Raw genomic sequence first — 23,872 nt, forward strand, 5'->3', positions numbered from 1 at the left:
ATCCAAGATCCTGATTTCTTTGGAGATCTGCTTGGGACCTGCACTTCCGCTCACAGTAGACGGCCCCGCGTCATGTTGAAGTCATCTGTCTGGCCCTCCTCCGGCACCAGGTTTGCGACCCTGGTTTCCAGAAGACCTCACCCACCCGGGTCTCCTTCCAGTCTCTTGAATTTGTAACCAGCCTCCAAGTTTGGTTAAGAGAATAAAAGTCGCTCAGTCCTGTCCGACTCTTTGCGACCCCATGGACTATACAGTCCATGGAATTCTCCAGGCCAGAACACTGGAGTGGGTAGCCATTCCCTTCTCCAGGGGATCTTCCCAACCCAGGGATCGAACCCAGTCTCCTGCATTGCAGGCGGATTCTTTACCGTCTGAGCCACCAGGGAACCCCAAGTTTGGTTAAGTGCGGTTGAGTTTGTCTTAAGAGCACATCTGGGGCGGGGTCTAGAGCTGAGTTGGAAGTTGGGCAGGGGGCGGCGGGGGGCGGGGCAGCGCCTCCCTCCTCTCAGTTCTCCGGAACTGGAAAAAGAGAGAGGGAGTTTTACCCCGAACATCTGTTGCTAGACAAAGAACTTCCCGGTCTTCTTAGGAGCCCTCCAGTCTCCGGCCCAGTCCGCCTGGGCCCGCCCCTCGCGACGAGATCGCGGGGAGGGGCCCAGGCGAAACCCGAGCCCCGCGCCCACCACCCGGGCGGGCGACGTGGCTCCCCGGCCCCGGCCTCCCCCCGCAGCCCGGCGGCCAATGGGCGCGTGAGCGGGACCGTCCGGCGCTCCCCTGCCCGCCGCCCGGGGCGCGCCCCTCCGCTCTGGCACGGGGCGGGCGCTGGCCGAGGGGCCGGCCCGTCCCCTCCCTCCCGGCGCCGGCCCTGGCCCCAGCCCCGCCGCCGCCGCGCGCGCTCTGAGCCCCCATTTCCGAGCCGCCGCTCGGAGCCTTCCCGCGGGCCGCGCTCTCCTCCGGACGATGGCGCGCGGCGGCCGCGGTCGCCACCTGGGGCTGGCCCTGGGGCTGCTGCTGGCGCTGCTGCTGGCGCCTCCGGCGCTGCGGGCCAAGCCCACCGTGCGCAAGGAGCGCGTGGTGCGGCCCGACTCGGACCTGGGCGAGCGGCCGGCCGAGGACAACCAGAGCTTCCAGTACGACCACGAGGCCTTCCTGGGCAAGGAGGACTCCAAGACCTTCGACCAGCTCACCTCGGAGGAGAGCAAGGAGAGGCTGGGGTGAGGCCGCGCTCGGGGACGCCGCAGGTGCCGGCGGGGCCCCTCGGGCCGGAGCCGCGCTGGCCACCGGCCGCAAAGCGAAAGCGAAATCGGGCGCCGGGATCCGAGGGCGTGGGCCGGGCGGGCCAGGCGGAGGGGCTGAAGCAAAGTTTGTCCGCGGGCGCCGGGACCCTGCATGGAGATCACCGCCCGGGGCCGGGGTGGTTTCCCGCGGGGAAGCGAGAACGTGGCAGCGGTCTCCGGAGCCAGGACGGCCAGGGCCCGCCCCCTCCCCCGGGTTGCATCAGAAGGGAGGGGAGGGAGCGTACAAAAGAAGAATTTGTCCACGATGGCCTTTTAGTGATAGGCGTTCTTCCCCCACCCTCCTGGTTTCTCGCGTCTCCCATTCCAAGAGGCGAGGCAGGAGACACTGCTAAGGTCTCAAGGATGATCGTTAATGGAGAAAAGGGGCAGGCGGAGGCTTGATTCCTGGCCCGTGTCCCAAGGCTGGGACTGAGGTGTTCTTGTCTTCTGCTCAGTCGCCCCCATATCTGAAGTAGGGAGTATAAGAATCCTGCTGTTAAGAAGGGAGGGGCATTAGGAGATAGGGATGGACGGGTGGGAATGGAAACTGGTCCCTTCGTTTCTGTCTCCAGCATCTTCTGTTGCAGCAGAGGCACCCAGTCCGTTGGCAGCGGAGGCCAAAAGGCTGGAGGGTGGTGTGGTGGCAGGTTGTGAATTTCACCCTTGAAGGCAGCTGAGTCAGGAACCAAACCTGGGAAACAAAACGTGGGTATATCTCAGTGCACCCTCTCCACAGGCCCTGGAGAGACACTTGAGCGCTGTCAGAGGTTCTCCGGAAACCCTTCCACAGAGGAGTCTACAGCCAGCCTGAGCCCTGATGGAGACCTGGCTGGGGAGGGTCCCGAGAGCCCTGCCTACTGGGCACCAGGCCTCCAGGAATCTGCTTCCCAGGGGTGGAGGGTCTTTCTGCCCTGCTACATAGAAAAAGAACACAGCCATCCCTGTGCTGATGGGGGCCACCAAAGGCCAGTGTGATTGGACAGACTGTGAGGCTAAATTACACCTATTGTGTAGGTGCACCATCTGCCTGCGCTGATAGAAAGGATCTTTGAACTTCAAAGTCACCTCTTAACAATCACCTTTTATTCTGCAGAGAAGTACTTTCTCTTCTAGTTTGAGCCTTAACAATGGGGACCATTGATGAGTTCAGTCCATTGTATTGCTTTGAGGCACTTGGAGGCTGATTTATTCGGGGGCCCTGGGTGGCAGCCATTTGTCACCAGTGAGGAGGAGGAGAGGTTTGAGGAATTGGAGTAGGGAACTCTAGTTTTCCGTCCTAAAACTTCCAGTTTAATGCCTTCATCAGGACAAGTAAGCCTAGTGGTGAGAGGACAAGTAAGCATAGTGGTGATGCATTTGACCCTTGTATGAAGACCTTAGCTGCATTCATTTACTAATGAAAATTAGTTTGAATGACTACTATGTGCTCAGCAGGGTGTTAGATACCTGACAACTACAAAGATAAAACCTTATGCTCTAGGCCATAAAGTACTTATAATCATATGCAGGGGAGAGAGATTGGAGCAGATGCTATGCATAATTGCTGTGATGGTGGCATGTAAAAGCCACAGTGACCACATCTAGGAGGAGCCCCCTAAAGCTTCAGGTTGGAGACAGGGGCTTGGGGGGTTGGGGTGTCATCTGACCAGGGCTTGTGGCATGACTCAGAGGTCACCAGGCTTACAAACAGGGGAAGGCATTCCTGAAGAGAGAACAGCCTGCTTATAGACAGTTTTAAAATCTGTTCCTTTGGATTCCGGGTGTTAGGACAGTAAAGAGACAGGGCAGGAGAAGTGGGAGGTGGGAGTGGCGAGGAGGCCAAGGGCAGGACTGAGGGACCTTTGTGAGGTGGGGATTAGACATTATTCTGTACATGGTAGAAATGTTATTATCCCAAAATGTATTAGAAAAGTTGGACTGGCAGTAGGGCAGAGAATGTAACCAAGGCACAGATGGGGAGACCCGGGCATGGGGTGGCCGTGAGTGCCTGAATCAGGCGTCGTGGGTGGGAGAGGGTGAACCCAGAGCCACGCTGGAGGTGGAACTGGCAGTGCTTGCTCTTGGCTCAGCGTGGCAGGGGCGGGGAGAGGAGGGAGCAGTCTAGAGTGGCATCTGGTCTCTGGCCTGAGCCACTGCATGGATAGTGGACACACTGCTCACCTACAAAGTAAATCTGGGCTAGAGGTGGGGTGGGGGGCGGGTGGGAAGGCTGGAAATGAAGGGTGGGCGCGGTATGGGCTGGGCCGAGTGTGAGAAGCCATCTTTCTGTCCACAGCTCCAAGTCTGGGCTGCAGAGGGGGGAGCGTGGCTGGATCCAGGCAGCTTCGTCACCACCATCTGCACATAGATTCTGAAAACGTGGCAGATCTAAGGCCCCCAAAGACACAAAAAAGTAGGGACTCATAGGCTTCGGGCAGTTGCAAATGTGGCACACAGTCTTTTTTTCTGAGTCTTAGAAAAAAATTTAAATTACTTGCCGACATTTAGCATCGGAGTGACTTCACATACTGACCCCGATTTTTGGTTTCTGTTGACACCCATGGCCTGTTATTCCATATGGAGGTCACTGTCTGGAGCAGAGCTGGGCAGCCTTGTTTGGCAGCTGGTGGGCGATCCCCCGATGCTTCACTGGCTTCTTTTTTTTACATTTTTATCTTATTTATTTGATTGCACTGGGTCTTAGTTGTGGCCTGCAGGATCTTAGTTCCCTGATCAGGGATCAAACTGAGGGTCCCTACTTTGGAAGCTCATCAGAGTCTTAGTCACCAGACCACCTGGGACGTTTTGCTTACCTCTGTTAGCTGCTTGTTGAGTTCTCCACCCACCTGTGTTCGGGATTATCGTCCTTAGTGAGGAAAGGTGCACACTGTCTCCTCTAACCCTCCCAACATTCCTTGTAAAGTAGGTGTCCAATTTACAGATGGAGAAATAGAGACTCAGAGAGTCAAGTCATATACCCGAGATCACTCAGGACTAGGATCCTGGTGTTCTGATTGTAGCATTTGGTTTATCTACATCATAGCTACCTTTTCCTATAGCTCATGTTTGAGATTTTTAAAGAGAGAAGTTAAGATGATTTATGCTTCCAGCAAATATTTATTGAGCTGCTACTATGTGTCAGGCTGAGCGATGTCCTGGATGTTTCTTTGGCATACGTTGGATGCTGTCGTTTCCAAAAAGCAGGTTGTATACTGTCTGACGTCATTTGGTCTTTGCTGGTTTGAGATTCTGCTTCTCAGTTGGGTTTGGATAACTGATGGGCATGTCACCACTGCCAGGACTGGAGCAGTGCCTGGCACATAGTAGGTAGGCTAAACACTTCACAGTATTCAAAGAACTCTGCTGTGTTTGGCTGTCATTTCCTGGAAGCAAGATACTTGAGGTTTCGTCTTTTAGTCTTGAGGCCTGTCAAAGTTGCAAGGAAGGGACAAGTTCCTGAGAAGGCTACCCAGGTTCAGGTAGGGGATGGAGACTTAAGTACCAATGAACTCATCTCCATTTCCGATCAAAGAGTAACTGCCAATTTGAACTTGTGTTCACAGTAAGAAAGTTGTAGTTGATAAAATTCCAGCCCAAAGCAAAGAAAACAAATCCCTAATTAGCCTATATGACCTCTTTTCAGGTAAATGAACTACTATGGTAAAACTTCCTTAAACACTGGAAGTAGCTTTCAGGAGTTTTTGAAGTTCCTCTCAGGGCTGGCATCCCCAGCGTGGGCCCTCTGGCCTAAGAGATGGACTCTGTTGAGGTTTCCAGCTTGACATTTGCTCTGCACAGGGCTATGCGGTGCCCTAGTGAAGTCCAGTGGGGAATTGCTGGAACCCAGGCCAGCTGTGGAGCAGGGGATGCCAGTGGACATAGTGGCCTTCACCCTAAGAGCAGGAGGCTGAGGTTCCTGCAGCTGCTCAGGTTTCTTGATGAGGTTCCACGATGTCAAGGCCCTCTCATCCCTGACATTTTTTGCTTTGTCCGCGATCTGGTCTCCTCCTGCTTTAAGTTTCAAGTCTTTGAATCCAAAGTGGTGAGATAAAGGAAAATAAAAATCTCACTTATTTTTTGTTGGGTTAGCTAGAAAGCTAGACTCTTCCATCTTTTGAATTGGGTTTAGAGCCAGAGGACATGGACTCTGACTCCAGTGGTACCAATTACTCCCTCATTACTTTAAAATGAGGGAGTTAAACTACATCAGGGAAAACTGCTAGGTTTCCTCTTACAAATCAGCTCACTCAGTTGGTAGTGTCTATCTGCAGAACACTGTGTTGAGAAGGATTCTGAGGTCACATCACGGTTTATGAGGACAAAATGGCCTGATCCACAAGCATCTGGTGTTGACACTGGGTGGGTGGAGAGAGGCATATCATCCTTGGAAAACTTAAACTTTAAGGTCCTTTCAAGCATCAGCAGGTCATTGATTTTATTTTAGCACTTAAGCATTTTAGATTCTGCAGGTGTTTGATCTCTTTCTGGATCAGGATCACACAAGCCTTGGTAATAGCCTTATGGGTTTTGTTTTTGTTTTAACTACAGGAAAATTGTTGATCGAATCGACAGTGATGGAGACGGCTTTGTCACCACTGAGGAGCTGAAAACCTGGATCAAACGCGTGCAGAAAAGGTACATCTACGATAATGTCGCCAAAGTCTGGAAGGATTATGATCGGGACAAAGACGATAAAATTTCGTGGGAAGAATACAAGCAAGCCACCTATGGTTACTACCTAGGTAAGTGGTGCTGCAGGAGCGATTACACAGCTGGGGCCCGAGTAACAAGCTTATGGGAAATTACTCTCTCATCATATCTACCCACTTCAGGGAGATGTCACAATCTTCTAAGTAGAACCTGCTTAAGTAGAACAGTGTAACATCCTGTTTTGCCTACTAACAACACACCGGGCTACTTACTCTGTGTGAACTTGTAGGTGGAAGGGGGTGAGGGTCTACTAAAAAATAAGCTGCTCTCCAACCTGAGCTTACAATCTCAGAGGCATACCCAGGGAACAAAGCAGAGAGGAAGCATGTGTCCTGAATTTCAGATAGCAAGGACTGGGTAAACTAGAACAGTCTCAGAAGGCTTCCTGGTGGAGGGTGGTTTGGGAACTGGGCCTTAAAGAATGGATTTGTATCTGGAGAGATGGAGACAAGTGGGGAAGCTGGGTCAGCTGGAGGGACAAAGGTGCAACGATGCCTTCAGCAGCGGGCAAGGTTTGGACATAAGACATGCTTGTTTGGGAGGAATGATGGAGGGGTGTGTGCCCAGCATGGGGTGCAGACCTGCTAGATGGCTGCCTAGTAGAGGCCATACGTAACAGGACAGGCCTGAGGAGAACCAAAGACACACACTCCTAGCTAGATTAAGAGAGGTCTTGAAAGATTCGCAGGAACTTAGAACAAATGTCCCAGGTACGAGGGAGCCTTTGTATGTTCTGTGTCAAAGAATATGATGAAAGTAGGGTACTACAAAGTGAAGTAGGATATTAATATGGTCTCAAGCCTATGTTTTCCACCACTTGCTATAATGCCCCTAACAAGCCTTTAGGGCCTGGACTGGAGGGTGGCCTGGAGGGACAGACACTGGAAGCATTCTGAAATAAAATGTTTCAGAAACTCGACACATCAGGACCTTCTGTCCTTCATATTAAATACCTCTGGGCGTGACCTGGAGGGTGTGATCTTGAGTTTCCTTGCCAGCGTTCGTGTTTCTCTGCACATGCTGCAGGAAACCCCACAGAGTTTCAGGATACCTCAGATCATCACACCTTTAAAAAGATGCTGCCACGGGACGAGAGAAGGTTCAAGGCTGCAGACCTCGATAGTGACCAGACAGCCACCCGGGAGGAGTTCACCGCCTTTCTGCATCCTGAGGAGTTTGAGCATATGAAGGAAATTGTGGTTTTGGTAAGATATCCAAAGAGCCTGAACTGGGAAGCAGCACCAAAACCTTATCCTTTCTTGCAAAGTGAGAATGTTCTTCAGCCCAAGGGGAACTCGACAAGGACTCTGCAGTGGAATACACTGGAAGGCCTGTGTATTCAGGAGATGGGTCAGGGGAGGGTAGCTGCTGTAACAAGCAGCCCCCAATCCCAGCTATTCAACACAATAACCAAAAGTTAGTTCTTGCTTATACTGAGTCCAGGACAGACGGTCCCCATCAGTGGATCTTCTGGGCGGTTCTCAAGCGCTGGCAGGCCCCCCAGCCATTTCCATCTTGTCCCCCACCATCCTGTGGCTTTGAGGTCATCTTGGCCAATCCCCTGTATTCATCTGATAGACAGAAGAAGAGAAGGACTAAGGAGAAGGCACAATATGCCTTTACTGTTCTGGCCAGGAAATGACACCTCCTTTCCTTTTACATTCCATGGGCTCCTACACTGACAGTTTAGATGTGTGCCCAGGAAGAGCAGATGAGTTTGGTGAGCAACTAACTAGCCTCTGTCCCACATGCCAGCTTTAAGGGAACTAGAAAAAGACTCAGAAATGGAATGCACTGGAATCATATGAAAACTTGAATCATATGAGATCATATGGAAACTTAAAGTCAGACCATACCTAGAAAGAGTGCTCCCCTTGGAGTGTATTTGCTTTCCATAGTGTCTTATCGGGTCCCAAGTATCTTCATTCTCCATGACATTAAAACAAATGCCGATCCCCTGTTTTCAGGGCAGGCATCCTGAGGCAGTTCCAGTTGTTTTACTGCTGGGAAACAACCAGCCCTGGACTATTTAAGTTTTCCAGTCATGGATGGGTTCACTCATGGATGCTGCATCCTTATGACCACAGTGACCCCGAGGACTGGGCAATGGCTCTAAGAACCATTCCTTTAACACCCAACATCCACTTAGTGATGGCTAATTTGCCAGAAGACAGTGAAGATGGGGAAGTGGATTATGTGCTTCTGGATTGACTCAATTCTCAGGTTGGCTGTTTTCTTCAGGATGCCTTTGAGTTTCTGTGACAATGGACAGTAGACTCATTTAATTACTTACCCTAGCAAAACAAAAACCCTAGTTTAGAGGTCAAATGTACTAAATACACAACATAATATTGGGTGGCCAAAAAGTTCATTCAGGATTTTCTGTACGCTGTTACTTATTGGCCACCCAAATGTATTCAAGTCAGATATACTTTTATTTACCAATTTTTCACAGTTCCATAATTTTCTGACATCACCTCGGTGTTCCTGGTCCAGTTAGCAGTAGAATCTATCTTGGTGATCATTTTAGTCCAGTGGTTTTCAAAGCTGGATTCCTCAGTACACAGAGACGATTAGGCAGGAGAGTGGAGCTGGTTAGCTTGGCAGGGCTTCATAATAAGAGAACGTCTGGGCTTATAGGTACATTTTCATTTGCAGAGAGTGTTCTGCTTTTAAAATTGAAGGCTGGGGGAGGAGGGACAGAAGCCATTGGCTGTTTTTTACAGATTGCAAACTGATGCCCAGGGAGGTCAGGAGATGAGCCAGAAGTCCTCCAGCCATAAAAGCCAGACAAAGGAGGACAGTAGTTAGATTTACCGAAAGCACGGAGCTATCTTGCATCTCTTCCCCTTTTGCTTCCTAGGAAACGCTGGAGGACATTGACAAGAATGGGGATGGCTTTGTGGATCAGGATGAATATATTGGTGAGTGCTGGCCTGGAGTCTTGCTCCTCTGTCCCAACTGGGCACCAGTCCTCCACCCACATGTCTGGCTACTTTTCCTCAGATGTCTCTTAGCAGCAGCTGCAAGTCTGTTGGTGTCGTTCCTCTGACTTCCCAGTGAGAGGGACTTGTTACACCAGTCCTAGGGGTGCAGGGTCAATGCACTGCATTGCAGGCAATACAGTGCCTCAGGGAGGCATTCCTGGTGGAGAAGAGCCCAGGTCAGCCATTGACCGCACGGCTCTGAGAGGCACTCTTCATGACACTACGGAGTTTCTCCCTTTGCGAGAGGGGCCTGGAGATCCCAGAGATGGAAAGGCGGGCTGGATCAGACAGTCTCAGGGGACAGACTCTACAGCAGACTATTCGCCAGCGGGGCCTAGAAACGGAATAGACAGAGCTGTGGTCAGCAGAACTGTTTACAGGCGCAAGCTGTCTGCAGAAAGGGATTCCTTCTTAGAGAGGTAAGTCCTTTCACAGAATGCACGGTTTCCCCAAATACAGCGGTTTTATGCCTCTGGATTTTGGTCTTTCATTGGGAGTACTGTTCACAGTTTTTTGTTCTTAAGGGCTCCACTTGAGCAACATCCAGAAGTGCGTTTGCAGGTACCCGAGCCCTGGTGGAAGGAGGCTCCAGTTAAGCCCCCAGGTCAGAAGCCACTGCTCCTGGTTAGAGCCTTTCCCAGCCACCCAGGAGCCCTTCCAGCCTGAGGGACTGGATGGAAGAGGCAGCACGGGTATTTCCGTTTGATCCTCAGCTGCAGGATCATGGCCCCAGCTGCAGGCCCCCTTCTCAGGATAGCTCTTCTCTTCCCAAATGTCAGTAAAGTAAAAGCTGGGAAATCGTTTGAGGGGTGGGATGGATATAACTTTTGTGCAGATATTTAATAGAGGCAGTCAGTGACCTTGAATAAAAGCAGTGCCCACGTTGCCATCAGCCTCTGGTTCGTGCTTGTGTAACTCTGCCGCCCCAAACACGAGAACAAGGGCCTGCTGGAAAGAAGAGCAGAGTTCCAGTCATTCGGAATTCTATCTGGTCTGAAGCAGCAAACGCTATTCTCCTGTGCCTGGTAACGGCAGCTCTCGCCTCAGTAACTGAAGCCATCTCGGTGGCGTTCCCTTTGTGGAACAGTCAGCGCTGACAGCCCCATCGTCAGCGTTCACAGGGCAGCCTGTCTCACGCCTGGTGCACACGCGTGTGAGGGCAGTTTCAGAGCCCCACACACCCAGTGGTGAGGGAATTAGACTTGAAGGGAAGGCAGGGTGATTAAGACAATGTAGCTCTTCTGATTTCAAGCGTGTGCTCTCCCTCACTCTCTTCCTGGTCCTCATTGAAAAGGTGCATGGCGGGGGGCAAAACTCTTGAGTGACGTTGCCTAAAAGAAACATTTTTTGCACCGGACACTGGCAGAGAGGCTGGTGGGGGCATTCTTCTTGAAAACTGAGTTCTGAGCGACTTGCTGTCAGAGACCAGGTGTCTTGTCTAGCAAGCTACTTCCTTTAGGGGGGAGCCTTCTCTCCAGGCAGGGACAAGCGGTGACATGGTACACTGGGAAGAACACTGGAATTAAGAGTCTTGGCTTCTCCACTTACTAACTTTGGGACCTGTGGGAGTCATGTAATCACTCCATATAAGCCTGTAAGCCTCAGTCGCCTCATCTGTAAAACAGGAAGGCACAGCACCCATGTTTCCAAGATGCTGTGGGTCTACTTGTAGCTGAACCCAGCCAGGGTCTTGCCTTTCTTTTTCCTTCATTCACTATCTACTCTCTCTACCACCTGATGTCTCCAAGCTGTTTCCATCAAAGAGAAATTGCCCACAAGGTATCCTTCTTTTCCTGGAAAATCTAATGGCTTAGCAAACAGTGGGTAAGCTTTGCCTTCTTTTTCCCTTTCCCTGCCATTTTGTAAAACAAGGTTATTGATCTGACTTATAAAATTGCTTTAAGGGTGAAGTAAAATATATGTGAAAGCCCTCGGGAAATGATATAAACAGCGACAGTAATAAACACAGTGGTTAAGACTGTGGGTTGGAAGCCGAGTGCTTGTGTTCCTGTATAGTCAACTACATTCTCATGCTAGCTGTGGGTCCTCCTTGGGTTAAGGCTGTGCCTCAGTGTTCTCATCTATAAAGTGGGAAAAACAACACCTACTTTATAGGATTGTAATGAAAACTCAAATTTAAAAAGTATGCATTCTATACAGCATCTGGACCATAGAAAGTGCTGGTATTGGTCATTATTATTAGTTTTCACTTGTATAGTTCCAGGCTGGGTTGTAGAGGACTTTCACAGAAATGTCCCATTTGACCTTGATAATAACCTTTTGAATAATAAATTACCATCTCCACTTTAGACGAGGTACTGGACTAAGTCAAAGGCCAGAATTCACCTTCTGGCTTCCAAGCGCAGTTCTTTCTCTTCCACTCAGTAGCCTTTAGAGTGGATAAATCATTGTATTCTTTACCCAAGAGGAGACTGCCCCCCAGGTATCTGGTTAGGTCTCGTGACTGCTGGAGGTCAGGTTTTCTTAGATTTACCTTCCCACTGGTCTTCATAACCAAGAACAGCCTTCCCTTCTAGCTGATATGTTTTCCCACGAGGAGAGTGGCCCTGAGCCAGACTGGGTGCTGTCAGAACGGGAGCAGTTTAATGAATTCAGGGATCTGAACAAGGACGGGAAGCTGGACAAAGATGAGATTCGTCACTGGATCCTCCCCGAAGACTACGACCATGCGCAGGCCGAGGCCAGGCACCTGGTGTACGAGTCAGACAAAAACAAGGTATTTCGCAGTCTTCTGGAACCTTTGCTTGAAGGGAGACAGTTTACATAAAATCAGTTCTGTTTGCTGCTTTGATGTTTGCCTTGGCCCGTGCGGCCGTGCCCTTACTGACCTCTCTCATTCCTGCCCTGCATCTGAGACCTGTGAACTTGGCCGACATCGCGATCACCTGCAGTGAACTCTTTAGGCCGGAGGTTCCTATTCCTAGGGAGTCCATTGTGGGTTGCACTGAGGTTTGCTAACATCTCCTAGGATCGCAGAGCCAGTCACTTTGTTGGCTGTAGGCAGGCATGGATTTAAGAGGTAGGTCCTGCATCGCCCTAGGACCAGTTTTTCATCCATTCATTCCTTCAGCAGACTCTCATCAGACATCTGCAGCATGTGAGGCAGAAGGGATCCCATCACATGAAGGCCCAGGCATCCTCAGGCCAGCTCACCGTGCCGGCTCCAATGCCAATATCCACTGGTCAATATGCAAATGTACAAGATATAGAAAGAAGTCCTGCCTCTTCCCATTTTGATCACTGCTCCGAATTCTCTGGAGACAGTCAGGTTCTGCAGTCAGGCCATAAAAGGGAAGTGGAATTCTTCAGGGCCTGTTTTGGGAACGCCAGCACTGCATGTAGACATAACCAGACTCTGGCTTCTGAATTCCTTGAGGACTTTTCTGATATATTTCAGCTCAGTGTTTATAGCAGGAGGCTGCTCCATTTAGGGTTTTGCAGAGCAATGATGGTAGATGAAAGAGGTACCCAGCAGTTTCTTAACTATGAATTGTAATATTTTAAATGTTGCAGATCAATGAAATAACATGAGTGTCAGGCTGAGCTATTTACTCAGGAGTTTCTGTGACAAAGTGCTTTCTTCTCTCCTCTAGGATGAAAAGCTCACTAAAGAGGAGATCTTAGACAACTGGAACATGTTTGTTGGAAGCCAAGCTACCAATTATGGGGAAGACCTCACCAAAAACCATGATGAGCTCTGATGCACGCTCACCATATCATGACAGACTGTCATAGGCTTTCTTTTATTGTCCTGGATGGTTGCTACAATTGTCTCACTTACAGCAGTTATGTCCCCACAGAAAGCAAATTTATCGCCTCAGATTGGGGATAAAATTGTTTTTTACTCGATATTTGCTAGAAATTACTCACCACTATTCTTTGAGTAACATTTCTCTTCAAACACATTAAAATCTTGGTAAATTGCAATGCTTTATGGGGATACATTACTAAAACATGACTTTTTAGCTTTTTCCATGAAATTTGAACTAAAGAAGAATGAAATTTGAAAAGCCCTGTTATTCAGAAGTTGGGTAGGTGGGGAGAGGGCAGTATATGAAGTGACTGCTATGCATTTTAACTGCAGATTTTTTGCATTTCCACTGTTAATAGTTGGTAAGGGAAAATTCTGATTAAGCTTCAGTGGTATCTCTTCCTACACAGGCTGCTTTCAGAGCAAGGCTGATTATTTCAAATTCTTCCTTCTTGACTGTACTCTGAGCTGTTACTGTAAATGGCATATAAACCTCTGTGCATTTTTCTGTATGAACCTGCTAATGTGCACAACAGATCCACACATCTTTGTTTTTTGTCTGTTTTTTTTTACAATAAGAAGCAATTAAGAAAGATAATGTGAAAAAGAAAGGAATTTTAAAGGTAGGGAGAAAAGATGAATGTCAGGCATTTGAAGAACTATAGGAAAATGGTAAACACTTTATTATACTTGAGAAATTCTTCTTGACATGTAAATGAAGTAGATCTGATCTTTGAAAAAGTGACTAGAAATCCAATCCATTTCCTCACTGATCTCTGACAGGAATAGAGAGTGGGGTCCTGGGGAAGCCTGCCTAGTGGAGTTCTGGAACCCATCTCTTCCAGTCCGGTGAATCCACAGCCTTCCAACCTACCCTGGGACCACTTACACCACGGAGTTGACAAAGTAGTGTTCCAAGCCACTGGCTAAACTGTAAGAAAGAACTTTCACAGGTTGAAATTCCACCTTATAAGTAGAAAGTGAATGAATAAAGGATCCCACTGAGGATTTTCTACTGTGTCCTGTGGTGTTTGACTTCACACGTACCATTTGTGACATTATTCTCTACTGATAGAGAATTTAACAGAGGGATGAGATGACGTGAGTAAGGTTAAAGAAGTTCTACATTTTAAAAATCCAGCTACTAGAATGTTCAGGACATACTAACATTTACTTATTTAATATATACTTCTCTATGATAATTAGAGAAACTGCAGGTCATCTTAACTGTAAGACCTTTCAGAGACAAGTTTCAGCTGGAAGGAAATCTAGGCTTCTTATGAAGGCCTGTTGTTCAGTTGCCACGTTGCACCTGATGACTCTTTACCACGCCATGAACTGCAGCATGCCAGCCTTCCCTGTCCTTCACTATCTCCCAGAGTTTGTCTAAGTTCATGTCCATTGTACTGGTGATGCCATCCAACCATCTCATCCTCTGTTGTCCCCTTCTGCCTTCCTAGCATACGGGTCTTTTCCAGTGAGTTGCCTCTTTGCATCAGGTGGCCAGAGTATTGGCGCTTCAGCTTCAGCATCAGTCCTTCCAATGAATATTCAGGGTTGGTTTCCTTTAGGATTGACTGGTTTGATCTTGGTGTCCAAGGGACTCCCAAGGCCTACCAGGCCCGATAGCATCTGGTCCTTTCCCACCTCATCAGCATCACTCGGTTTCACCTCCCATAGCAGCCTCAGTGACTTCCTGGTCCTCAAACACACCAAATTCATTTCCAAATTGGGCCCTTTGCACTTGCTGTCCTTTCTCATTGGGAGGCCCCAGTGCACACATCCTGGGGTAACTCAAACATGATTCCTCAAAGGGGACCTTCCCGACTCCATTACTTGTAGTAGTCCTTCAGGCTTCCCTGGTGGCTCAGTGGTAAAGAATCTGCCTGCCAATGCAGGAGCTGCAGTTTCGATCCCTGAGTCAGAAAGATCCCCTGGAGGAGGGTATGGCAACCCACTCCAGTATTCTTGCCTGGAGAATCCATGGACAGGAAGCAGGACCCCCTGGCTACAGTCCATGGGGTCGCAATAGAGTGGGATACAACTTAGCAACTGAACAATGACAACATTTGAGTCCTCATTTCCCTGTTTTATTTTCTGCTTGCTATGTACATATTGCCATTTATATTTGTTTCCTAGGACTGCTATATAAATTACCATAGAAGAGTGTGGCTTTCAACAACAGAAACCCTGAACAGTGCAGGCTGGAGTCTGAAATCAAGTCGTTGGCAAGACTGTTGTTCAATCACTAAGTCATGTCTTACTCTTTGCAACCCATGGACTACAGTACACCAGGCTTCCCTGTCCTTCACTGTCACCTGGAGTTTGCTCAAACTCAAATCTGTTGAGTCAGTAATGTCATCAAACAATCTCATCCTCAGCAGGACTGTGCTCCTGAATGCTTTAGGGGAGAATCCTACAATCCTTGCTTCTTCCTGCTTCTGGTAGTTCAGGTGTGCCTGCTATGACTGCTTCACTCCACTCTGCATCTGTCTTACGGCCTTTTCCCCCTCCCTCTGAGTGAGTCTCTCTTGTGTGTCTCTTACAAGGACACTTGGAATTGGCTTTAGGGCCCACCTAGATAATCCAGGGTGATCTGATTTCTAGATCCTTAATTATATCTGCAAAAGGCCATTTTTCCAAGTAAGCTCATATTCACAGGTTCCAGGAGTTAGGAGGGAGACATCTTTTGCGGGGTACCTATCAACCAACTGCCTGACATCTTGTTTGTAAATTGTTCATCTTCCTTGAGCTAGAACACAAGCTCTATGACAACACCCTGATTTGTTTAACTAACTGCTGGTTCCCAGGACCTAGAACAGTTGAGCAGTAAAGCCTAGCCTACAATAAATACTCTGTAAGTATTTGCTGCATGAATGAGAGATTGTTAGCTTTAATGAAAGAGAATACTCCTGGGGCGGAGGGGGGAGCAGAATTCTATAAAAAAATTTTTTTAAATAGCTAACATTTGCTGAATGAAAAATAATTTGCCTAGATTCCAGAGTGATCAAATGGCAGGACCAGAATGCAAATCCAAGTGTTCCTTGCTCCAAAATCTGTTGTTTAATACTAAATTTTACTGCTCCAAATCTCTGAATCTGACATATGTTCTCTTTATTTCTTTGCTCACTCACTGTATATGATTTTGTGGTCAGGAAATGAGAATAACTCACTTACCTAGAAATAGGCTGACACTTTTTTTTAAGCAATGAGAACCTGTCTTTAAAAACATGAGAAAATAATATAGTGTAACCTAATTATAAGCATAACACTTTTAAAAGGTGCTAACATTATTTTTCCCCCAAAAGAGAATACTGGCTGGTTTATTAAGTTATACATAGTCAGATGTTAAATATATTTTGAACACTAAGTTTTTCCCTTTCAAGTCAGTGCACATAAGACGAGAACCCTCAAAGAGACTAGTGCTTCTGGGGCTGAATTTAACACTATTTAAGGAAAGAAAACCTTAGCTAGGGGACATAGCTGTTAACATGGTGATTTGTAAAGCCTTAGATTTCTAATAGGGTCTGACTGTTTCAAGGAAAACATATTTTGTTTCTAGGTAACATTTCAAGTCTGATTATGAACAAATGCTACAAAATTGATCTGTAATGGGAAATACTGTTATGTCACAAAGCATTATCTATATGCTTAATGTGACTGAAAGCATTAATTGCTAGGAGCCAAAATCTGTCCAAGCAAAACATGAACATGTATTTTGTATCTCTTGTCTCTTACTGTAGATTTTCGAATGAATTCGAGTGTAACAAAGATGTAGTTGGAAAATCTGCACACCTGAAGGCTTTCTTCACCCGCTTGGATTACTGTACTTGTTCCTTGTTAGCAAATGCAGGAGTCGTAACTGCTCAGAAGTGCCCAGCAAACAACAGATACGTGGCCACTTGTTAGTAGCTCAGCAAAAACCTCTTGCAGAGTGGTGAATGGCTGACTGCATTTTCAAGTCTTTCTAGATTTATTTTGCCACCTTTATAGTAAAAGTCAGCTTCCTCCAACTACATGCAACTAAGATTTGTCCTCTCTGTATTTTTTTTTTTTAATTCTTTCTGTATTCTGAAAGCAAGGTCATAGTGCTAGGATTTCCCACCAAAAAACCAATGAGAACCATAACATCTAACACTTTGGCTCATGTTGAAGCATTAAAATTTTGAGCAGTGGAAAGATTGTGTCATCAGCACTCAAACTCATGAGATTTACAATGAACTTGGAGCAATTTCCAAGTATCCATCTGGACTCTCAAATATAGTCATTTCCAGGGCCTGGGACTGGGGAAACACACCCTAGGTATAATGCATCCCATCATCCCATGTGCTTTAAGTACCTCTCTGATTCTTCTCCTATAAAATAGTGCCCAATTTCCCAGAGAGACTCATAAAAGAAAATGAATGTGAAGACTGGTTACTTTCCTTCCTACCTTGGAGGTATTTGTGTAGTGGGAACACACAGTATTTCTTTTCTCCTACGTAAATACTAATAACACCTGTACCAGGCATTCTGCCAAGGACTTACATACACTAACCACTGAACCCTCACAACAGCCCTGTGAGGCTGGTACTTGTAAGAAAGAGGATACACTGGGTTAAGCTGCAGTAAAAATCATACCATCTCAGTGGTTTACAGCAACAGTTAATTTTTCCTTTCTCAAACTCTGCTTTGGTTCTGAGCTATTGTCCATGGCAGCTGTGGTGTGGGACTCAGCAGGGTGGCTCCATATCCACCCATGTCCACTGAGAGGTGGAGCACAGGCAAAGAAACATGGTCATTCCTGAAGGTGACCTTGTCTCCCATTCATTGGTCAAAACAAGTCACGTGGGCATGTGGCTCCCATTCATTGGTCTAAACAGGTCACATGGCCACATCTAACTTCAGGGGAGTAGGAAGCGCAATTCTACTATTGCTCTGGGTGAAGGGTCAGGGTGTTAAAAACATTGGTGACTGGCACTCCTCAGTAGTTAGTGGTTCAGTTCAGTTCAGTTCAGTCGCTCAGTCATGTCCCACTCTTTGCAACCCCATGAACCACAGCACACCAGGCCTCCCTGTCCATCACCAACTCCCGGAGTCCACTCAAACCCATGTCCGTCGAGTCGGTGATGCCATCCAACCACCTCATCCTCTGTTGTCCCCTTCTCCTCCTGCCCTCAATCTTTCCAAGCATCAGGGTCTTTTCAAATGAGTCAGCTCTTTGCATCAGGTGGCCAAAGTATTGGAGTTTCAGCTTCAACATCAGTCCTTCCAATGAACACCCAGGACCCATCTCCTTTAGGATGGACTGGTTGGATCTCCTTGCAGTCCAAGGGACTCTCAAGAGTTTTCTCCAACACCACAGTTCAAAAGCCTCAATTCTTTGGTGCTCAGCTTTCTTTATAGGTCCAACTCTCACATCCATACATGACCACTGGAAAAACCATAGGCTTGACTAGACAGACCTTTGTTGGCAAAGTAATGTCTCTGCTTTTTAATATGCTATCTAGTTTGGTCATAACTTTCCTTCCAAGGAGTAAGCGTCTTTTAATTTCATGGCTGTAGTCACCATCTGCAGTGATTTTGGAGCCCAAAAAATAAAATCAGCCACTGTTTCCACTGTTTCCCCATCTATTTGCCATGAAGTGACGGGACCAGATGCCATGATCTTAGTTTTCTGACTGTTGAGCTTTAAGCCAACTTTTTCACTCTCTTCTTTCACTTTTATCAAGAGACTCTTTAGTTCTTCTTCACTTTCTGCCATAGGGTGGTGTCATCTGTATATCTGAGGTTATTGATATTTCTCCCAGCAATCTTGATTCCAGCTTGTGCTTCTTCCAGCCCAGCATTTCTCATGATGTACTCTGCACAGAAGTTAACTAAGCAGGGTGACAATATACAGCCTTGATGTACTCCTTTTCCTATTTGGAACCAGTCTGTTGTTTCATGTCCAGTTCCTGACCTGCATACAGGTTTCTGTTGCTTCCAGTTCCTGTTGCTTCCTGACCTGCATACAGGTTTCTCAAGAGGCAGGTCAGGTGGTCTGGTATTCCCATCTCCTTCAGAATGTTCCACAGTTTATTGTGATCCACACAGTCCAAGGCTTTGGCATAGTCAATAAAGCAGAAATAGATGTTTTTCTGGAATCCTCTTGCTTTTTTGAAGATCCAGCAGATGTTGGCAATTTGATCTCTGGTTCTTCTGCCTTTTCTAAAACCAGCTTGAACATCTGGAAGTTCACGGTTCATGTATTGCTGAAGCCTGGCTTGGAGAATTTTGAGCATTACTTTACTAGCGTGTGAGATGAGTGCAATTGTATCATAGTCTGAGCATTCTTTGGCATTGCCTTTCTTTGGGATTGGAATGAAAACTGAACTTTTCCAGTCCTGTGGCCACTGCTGAGTTTTCGAAATTTGCTGGCATATTGAGTGCAGCACTTTCATAGCATCATCTTTCAGGATTTGAAATAGCTCAACTGGAATTCCATCACCTCCACTAGCTTTGTTCGTAGTGATGCTTCCTAAGGCCCACTTAACTTCACATTCCAGGATGTCTAGCTCTAGGTGAGTGATCACACCATCATGATTATCTGGGTCGTGAACCAGTGGTAATAGTACGATTTTTTCCATTTTATTAAGTGAGGGAACTTTAAGGGGAATTAATATCCAAAATAACACAACTCATAAGTTAAGTGACTATATGATTGATTGGCAAGATCAGAATACCTTTGCCAATGAAAGGAGGAAGTCTTAATCAACACCTCCCTAAATCCTGAGCAACCTGCACTGACCACTTTGGGATTTACAGATCCTCTCTGTTCTCCTCTGGCTGGGATCCTCTTCCTCCTCCTCCTGAACTGAGGAGTCCACAGCCAGGAGACAAGGTGAGCAACGCATATGCAAGAACTCAAGAGCAGAGAAATGAGACACACAAAAAGGGGGTTTTCCCCAATGACCTTCCTGAGCAGGTCAAATGCCAGAGGTCAGATAAATCAGTGCCTACCAACCAGGCTGCTGCTTAACGGTCTTGCCAAGATTTAGAATTCTTGTACGAAGTGTTTTAAAACCTAAAAGTCGATCTATCACTACGTGAAACTGAATGAATTAAATGACAAAGGAATAGCTTTTAATGTTGTTTTTATCATGGTCAGTGTATTCCAAAGCTAGTTGTATGTGGTGGCAATTTGAAACTCATTTCAAAAGCAGATCAGAATCTTAGTACAATCAAAAATATTCAGGAAAGGTTATATTTTCAGAGGTGGAAACTGAGGCCCAGAGAGATTAAGCTTGTGTGTTTCCCTATCTCAGGACTGAGAGAGAAGTTGGACTAGAATACCTTCCCCAACTCCAGTTGTTCTCTTTAAAAGCTCAGTGTTCTCATCTGAAAAATGGCAACAGTAACTCCTACTTTATAGAAGAGAAATCAGGATGAATTAAGGTAATGACTATAAAGCACTTTGTGTGGCTAGCTCGCAGGGAATGGTAACGATTTTCATTGTTATACCAAAGCAGGGTTCTTACATATTTCAGCATCAAAGGTTTACTTTTAGATTGCAACACATGCCATTAGTGACTGATGGACATCGTGAATTTATCAGAAAATTGTCAAAGGTGTGTTTGTTGTTTTAAATACAGAAAAGAACGTTGTTTTTTCCTTTTTTTTAAGTTCACATCTGACCAAAAAAAAAAAAAAAAAGAGTTCATGTGGTTATATTAACTGTAAGAAGCTGAAGACATTTAAAGACTCAGATTAGTGGTTTTAAATCACAGCAAGTATGCAGCCATGCTGCTGGAGATAAAGATGCCTGTAGCCAGCATGCCCAGGTGAGTTGAGAGACAAACCCACTCACTAGCTGAATGAATTTAGGCCAATTATCGATATTCGCACCCTGCAAACCTCATTTTCCTCTTTGAGAAAGGAGGGAAGGGCAGCACCAGCCTGGCTGGCTGCGTGGGGGCTCGGCGAGACCCCGGGTGTGAAGCACTTTGCCCCGGGCCTGATGCACAGGGATGCTTGACTGGTGAAGCGAGGTGACACTCATAAAGGGTAAAAAATACCCTCTCCTCAGGGTGGAAAAAACCATGTTAAGGAATAACAAGAAATCATCTAGAGAAGGAAATATTGCCATTTGCAGCAACATGGATGGACAAAGAGAACATTATACTTAGCAAAGCAAGACAAAGACAAATATTATATGACATCACTTATAAGTGGAGTCTAAAAAATAATACAAATGAATCTGTATACACAATAGAAAAGACTCACTGACAGAGAAAACAAACTTTTAGTTACAAAAGAAGAAAAGGAGTAGAGAGGGATAAATTAGGAGTATAGGAATAACGGATACAAACTACTGAGTGTTAAATAGATAAGCAACAGGGGGTGTCCCCTGGTGGTCTAGTGGTTAGGATTCTGGGCTTTCACTGCCTGACCTGGCCTGGGTTCAGTCCCTGGTTGGGGAACTAAGATCCCTCCCACAAGTCACATGGTGCACCCCCCACCCCCCAAAAAGATAAGCAACTGTACAGTACAGGGAATTATATTCAACATCTTGTAATAACCTATAATGGAAAGTAATATGAAGCACATACATACATATATATTTTATATATATATATATATAACTGAATCATTCTGCTGTACACCTCAAACCAATACAACATAAATAGACCAAATGTAGTTCAATTAAACAGAAGAAACTGTTAAGAGGATCATCTACCCTTTATTTTCTGGCAGGCGTGACTCCCATACAGATGTTCACCCTGGAGCCGGGCTCATCAGCCGCAGGAGGCCCCTCCGGAAGTCTTCGGGAAGGCCCACCGGCTTGCTGGTGGCTAGATTGACAAAGACATGGACTGAAGACCCTGTGGTACAGGCCAAAGCGGCAAAGTGAGCCAGCTTGGGGTGGCCGAAGAAGAAGCCATCGCTGAGGTCCCAGTGGTCGACGGAAGGCGTCTCCCTGGTGGGCTTAGGCGGGAACAGAGCAAGGCGGTAGTGCACGCTGGAGCGACCCACTTTCTCCACGGCCAACGCAGCCACTGGGATCTGAGGAAAGCTGACCGGTGTGTGGAAGGTGCACTGATTGGTCGCCATGAAGCCCACCATGGGGGACGTCAGCAAGCCCGTTTTCAGGCCGCAGTACCTGGGAAAGTACATTACAGCGCTTATTCTGGGTCGCCACGATGCTGTCTCCCAGCCCAACCCCGGTGTTTCAGCCCAGCGGGACCCAGCTTCAGTGGGCCTGGAATCAAATCCCAACTCCGCCCCTCACTAGCTGGGTTACCTTAGGCAAGTTACTGAACTTCTCTGTACCTCAGTTCCCACAATAATGTAATGTTCACAACACTGGTACCTACTTCTAGGCTGAGAGAATTAAATCAGAAGTGTCATCTAATACAGTATAACATGTAAGACACTAACAGTTCACAGATAGTTCTCATTAAACACTGGCTATTGTTATTAATATTGTGTCCATCTTGTCTTCAAGTCTCCTGGTAAAAAATCAGGTATTTTTGTGCAAATGAGAGAATTACTGTGTCTCTTACATATGTTATGAGCTTATAATCTCTTTAAGGACAGTGACTGTGTCTTTCTTCTTAAGTTTGCTGACTAGAAATAAGGCTATATTTGAGATAGGCTCACTAGGTAAAGAATCTGCCTGACAATACAGGAGACACAGGGATTCGATATCTGGGTTGGGAAGATCCCCTGGAGAAGGAAATGGCAGCCCACTCCAGTGAAAAGTGAAAGTGAAGTCGCTCAGTCGTGTCCGACTCTGCGACCCCTTGGACTGTAGCCTACCAGGATCCTCTCAGTCCATGGGATTTTCCAGGCAAGAATACTGGAGTGGGTTGCCATTTCCTTCTTCAGGGGATCTTCCCGACCCAGGGATCGAACCCAGGTCTCCCACATTGTAGGCAGACGCTTTACCATCTGAGCTACCAAAATTCCATGGATGTAGGAGCCTGGAGGATGACAGTCCATAGAGTCACAAACAACCAGACACAACTGAGCAACTGAGCACTGCTGAGAAAAATGTAGAGGTTGAACAAAATCAGAAATAAAAAGCATCATGCTTAGCCTCTTCCTTCTTCTCCAAAGAAGTCTACTTATGATTGAAACATATTAATCATATTGTCTTTTTTTTTTTTTTTTTGAGAAAATTAAGACTGAATGTGAGAATTTGCTGTAAGAAAACAATTGTGGATTGCCTAAAGGTTTGCCTACAAAGCTGCTCACTTCGGCTCACATGTTTCACAGAAACAAGCTATGAGTCTCCTTCCAGGGAGGGCACCGTGGGTGCCAGGGGCCAGCCACCTGAGCATCCACTGATGTCACCCATCACGACATTAGATACATTCATTTACTGACATGGGAAGTTGTCAGTGAAAAAGATCATATTACAGAACAGTATGTAGCATTCGATCCCATTTGTTTTTATAAGAACATACTGGCTTATGTCCTTATTGCCTAGAAAGAACTCTGAAAGGATAGACTCCCAAGTAGTTTCGTGGTGATCTAGCAGTGGAATTTTGTATGATTTTTTTTCTTTTTTTGGCTTGCATATATTTTCCAAAACAAACATGATTTGCCTTTGAAATAAAAAAAGTCCTATTTTGTTTAAATGTCTGAATATGAATTTAATTTCTCCAAAGAAACAATGGAGAGACAAGCAGGCAGGAGAAGCAAGGCTCCTTCTTCTGCCCACTAGGATCCTGCCCCCGGCTGCACTGCCTGAGGGGCCTCCCTCCTGAATAAAGGAGAAGGAAAAGGGAAGAGGAGAAGAAAACCCTGATTTTCAGTGTGACTGAGATCCAGTGAGAACGAAATTCTCCCATTTTTATTTCCCAGGCTTCTTTCCTGCAATTGCTTTCCTAGTTCCCTGCCACCTTTTCCTCATTCTTTTAAGGCACTGACAGTAAAGAAATAGTGCCTCCTCCCACTGGGAGTACAGCATTTCCTGAGCTCCCTGCAACTCTGAGCCAGGCCACCATACCTTTAAATAATTAAAATGCAGGAGTACTTTCAAACAATGAAATCGATGAGCACCTGGTCACCAGGGCCGGCTGGGTGTTTTACGTTTTGTTATCCATCTTCAAAACCACCCTGCAGGTAGGTCTCATTTCCCCCATTGTATAGAAAGGAAAGAAGAGCTGGGAGGCTGGATC

At 46.7% G+C, this 23,872-nt stretch overlaps 2 protein-coding genes across 3 annotated transcripts in view; one reads left to right on the plus strand and one right to left on the minus strand.

The window, feature by feature from the left end:
* The first annotated feature begins 945 nt into the window (after positions 1-945).
* Positions 946-13,745, plus strand: RCN1 (reticulocalbin 1). The gene is made up of 6 exons (XM_061151328.1): positions 946-1,214; positions 5,805-5,998; positions 6,993-7,171; positions 8,830-8,890; positions 11,491-11,690; positions 12,568-13,745. Exons 1-6 carry the CDS (start codon positions 961-963, stop codon positions 12,673-12,675), a joined length of 996 nt encoding a protein of 331 aa, XP_061007311.1. The 5' UTR covers positions 946-960; the 3' UTR covers positions 12,676-13,745.
* Positions 13,746-21,423: 7,678 nt separating this feature from the next.
* The window catches only part of LOC133062397 (uncharacterized), a 191,263-nt gene continuing 188,814 nt past the window's right edge, over positions 21,424-23,872 (minus strand). For both annotated transcript variants that reach the window (XM_061151346.1, XM_061151339.1), the window contains exon 3: positions 21,424-21,846. In XM_061151346.1, coding sequence (XP_061007329.1) covers positions 21,462-21,846 — 385 coding nt within the window. In that variant the 3' untranslated portion in view covers positions 21,424-21,461. The remainder of the gene's footprint in view (positions 21,847-23,872) is intronic.

The sequence above is a fragment of the Dama dama genome, chromosome 1, assembly GCF_033118175.1.
Source record: "Dama dama isolate Ldn47 chromosome 1, ASM3311817v1, whole genome shotgun sequence".
NCBI classification, from domain to species: Eukaryota; Metazoa; Chordata; class Mammalia; order Artiodactyla; family Cervidae; genus Dama; species Dama dama.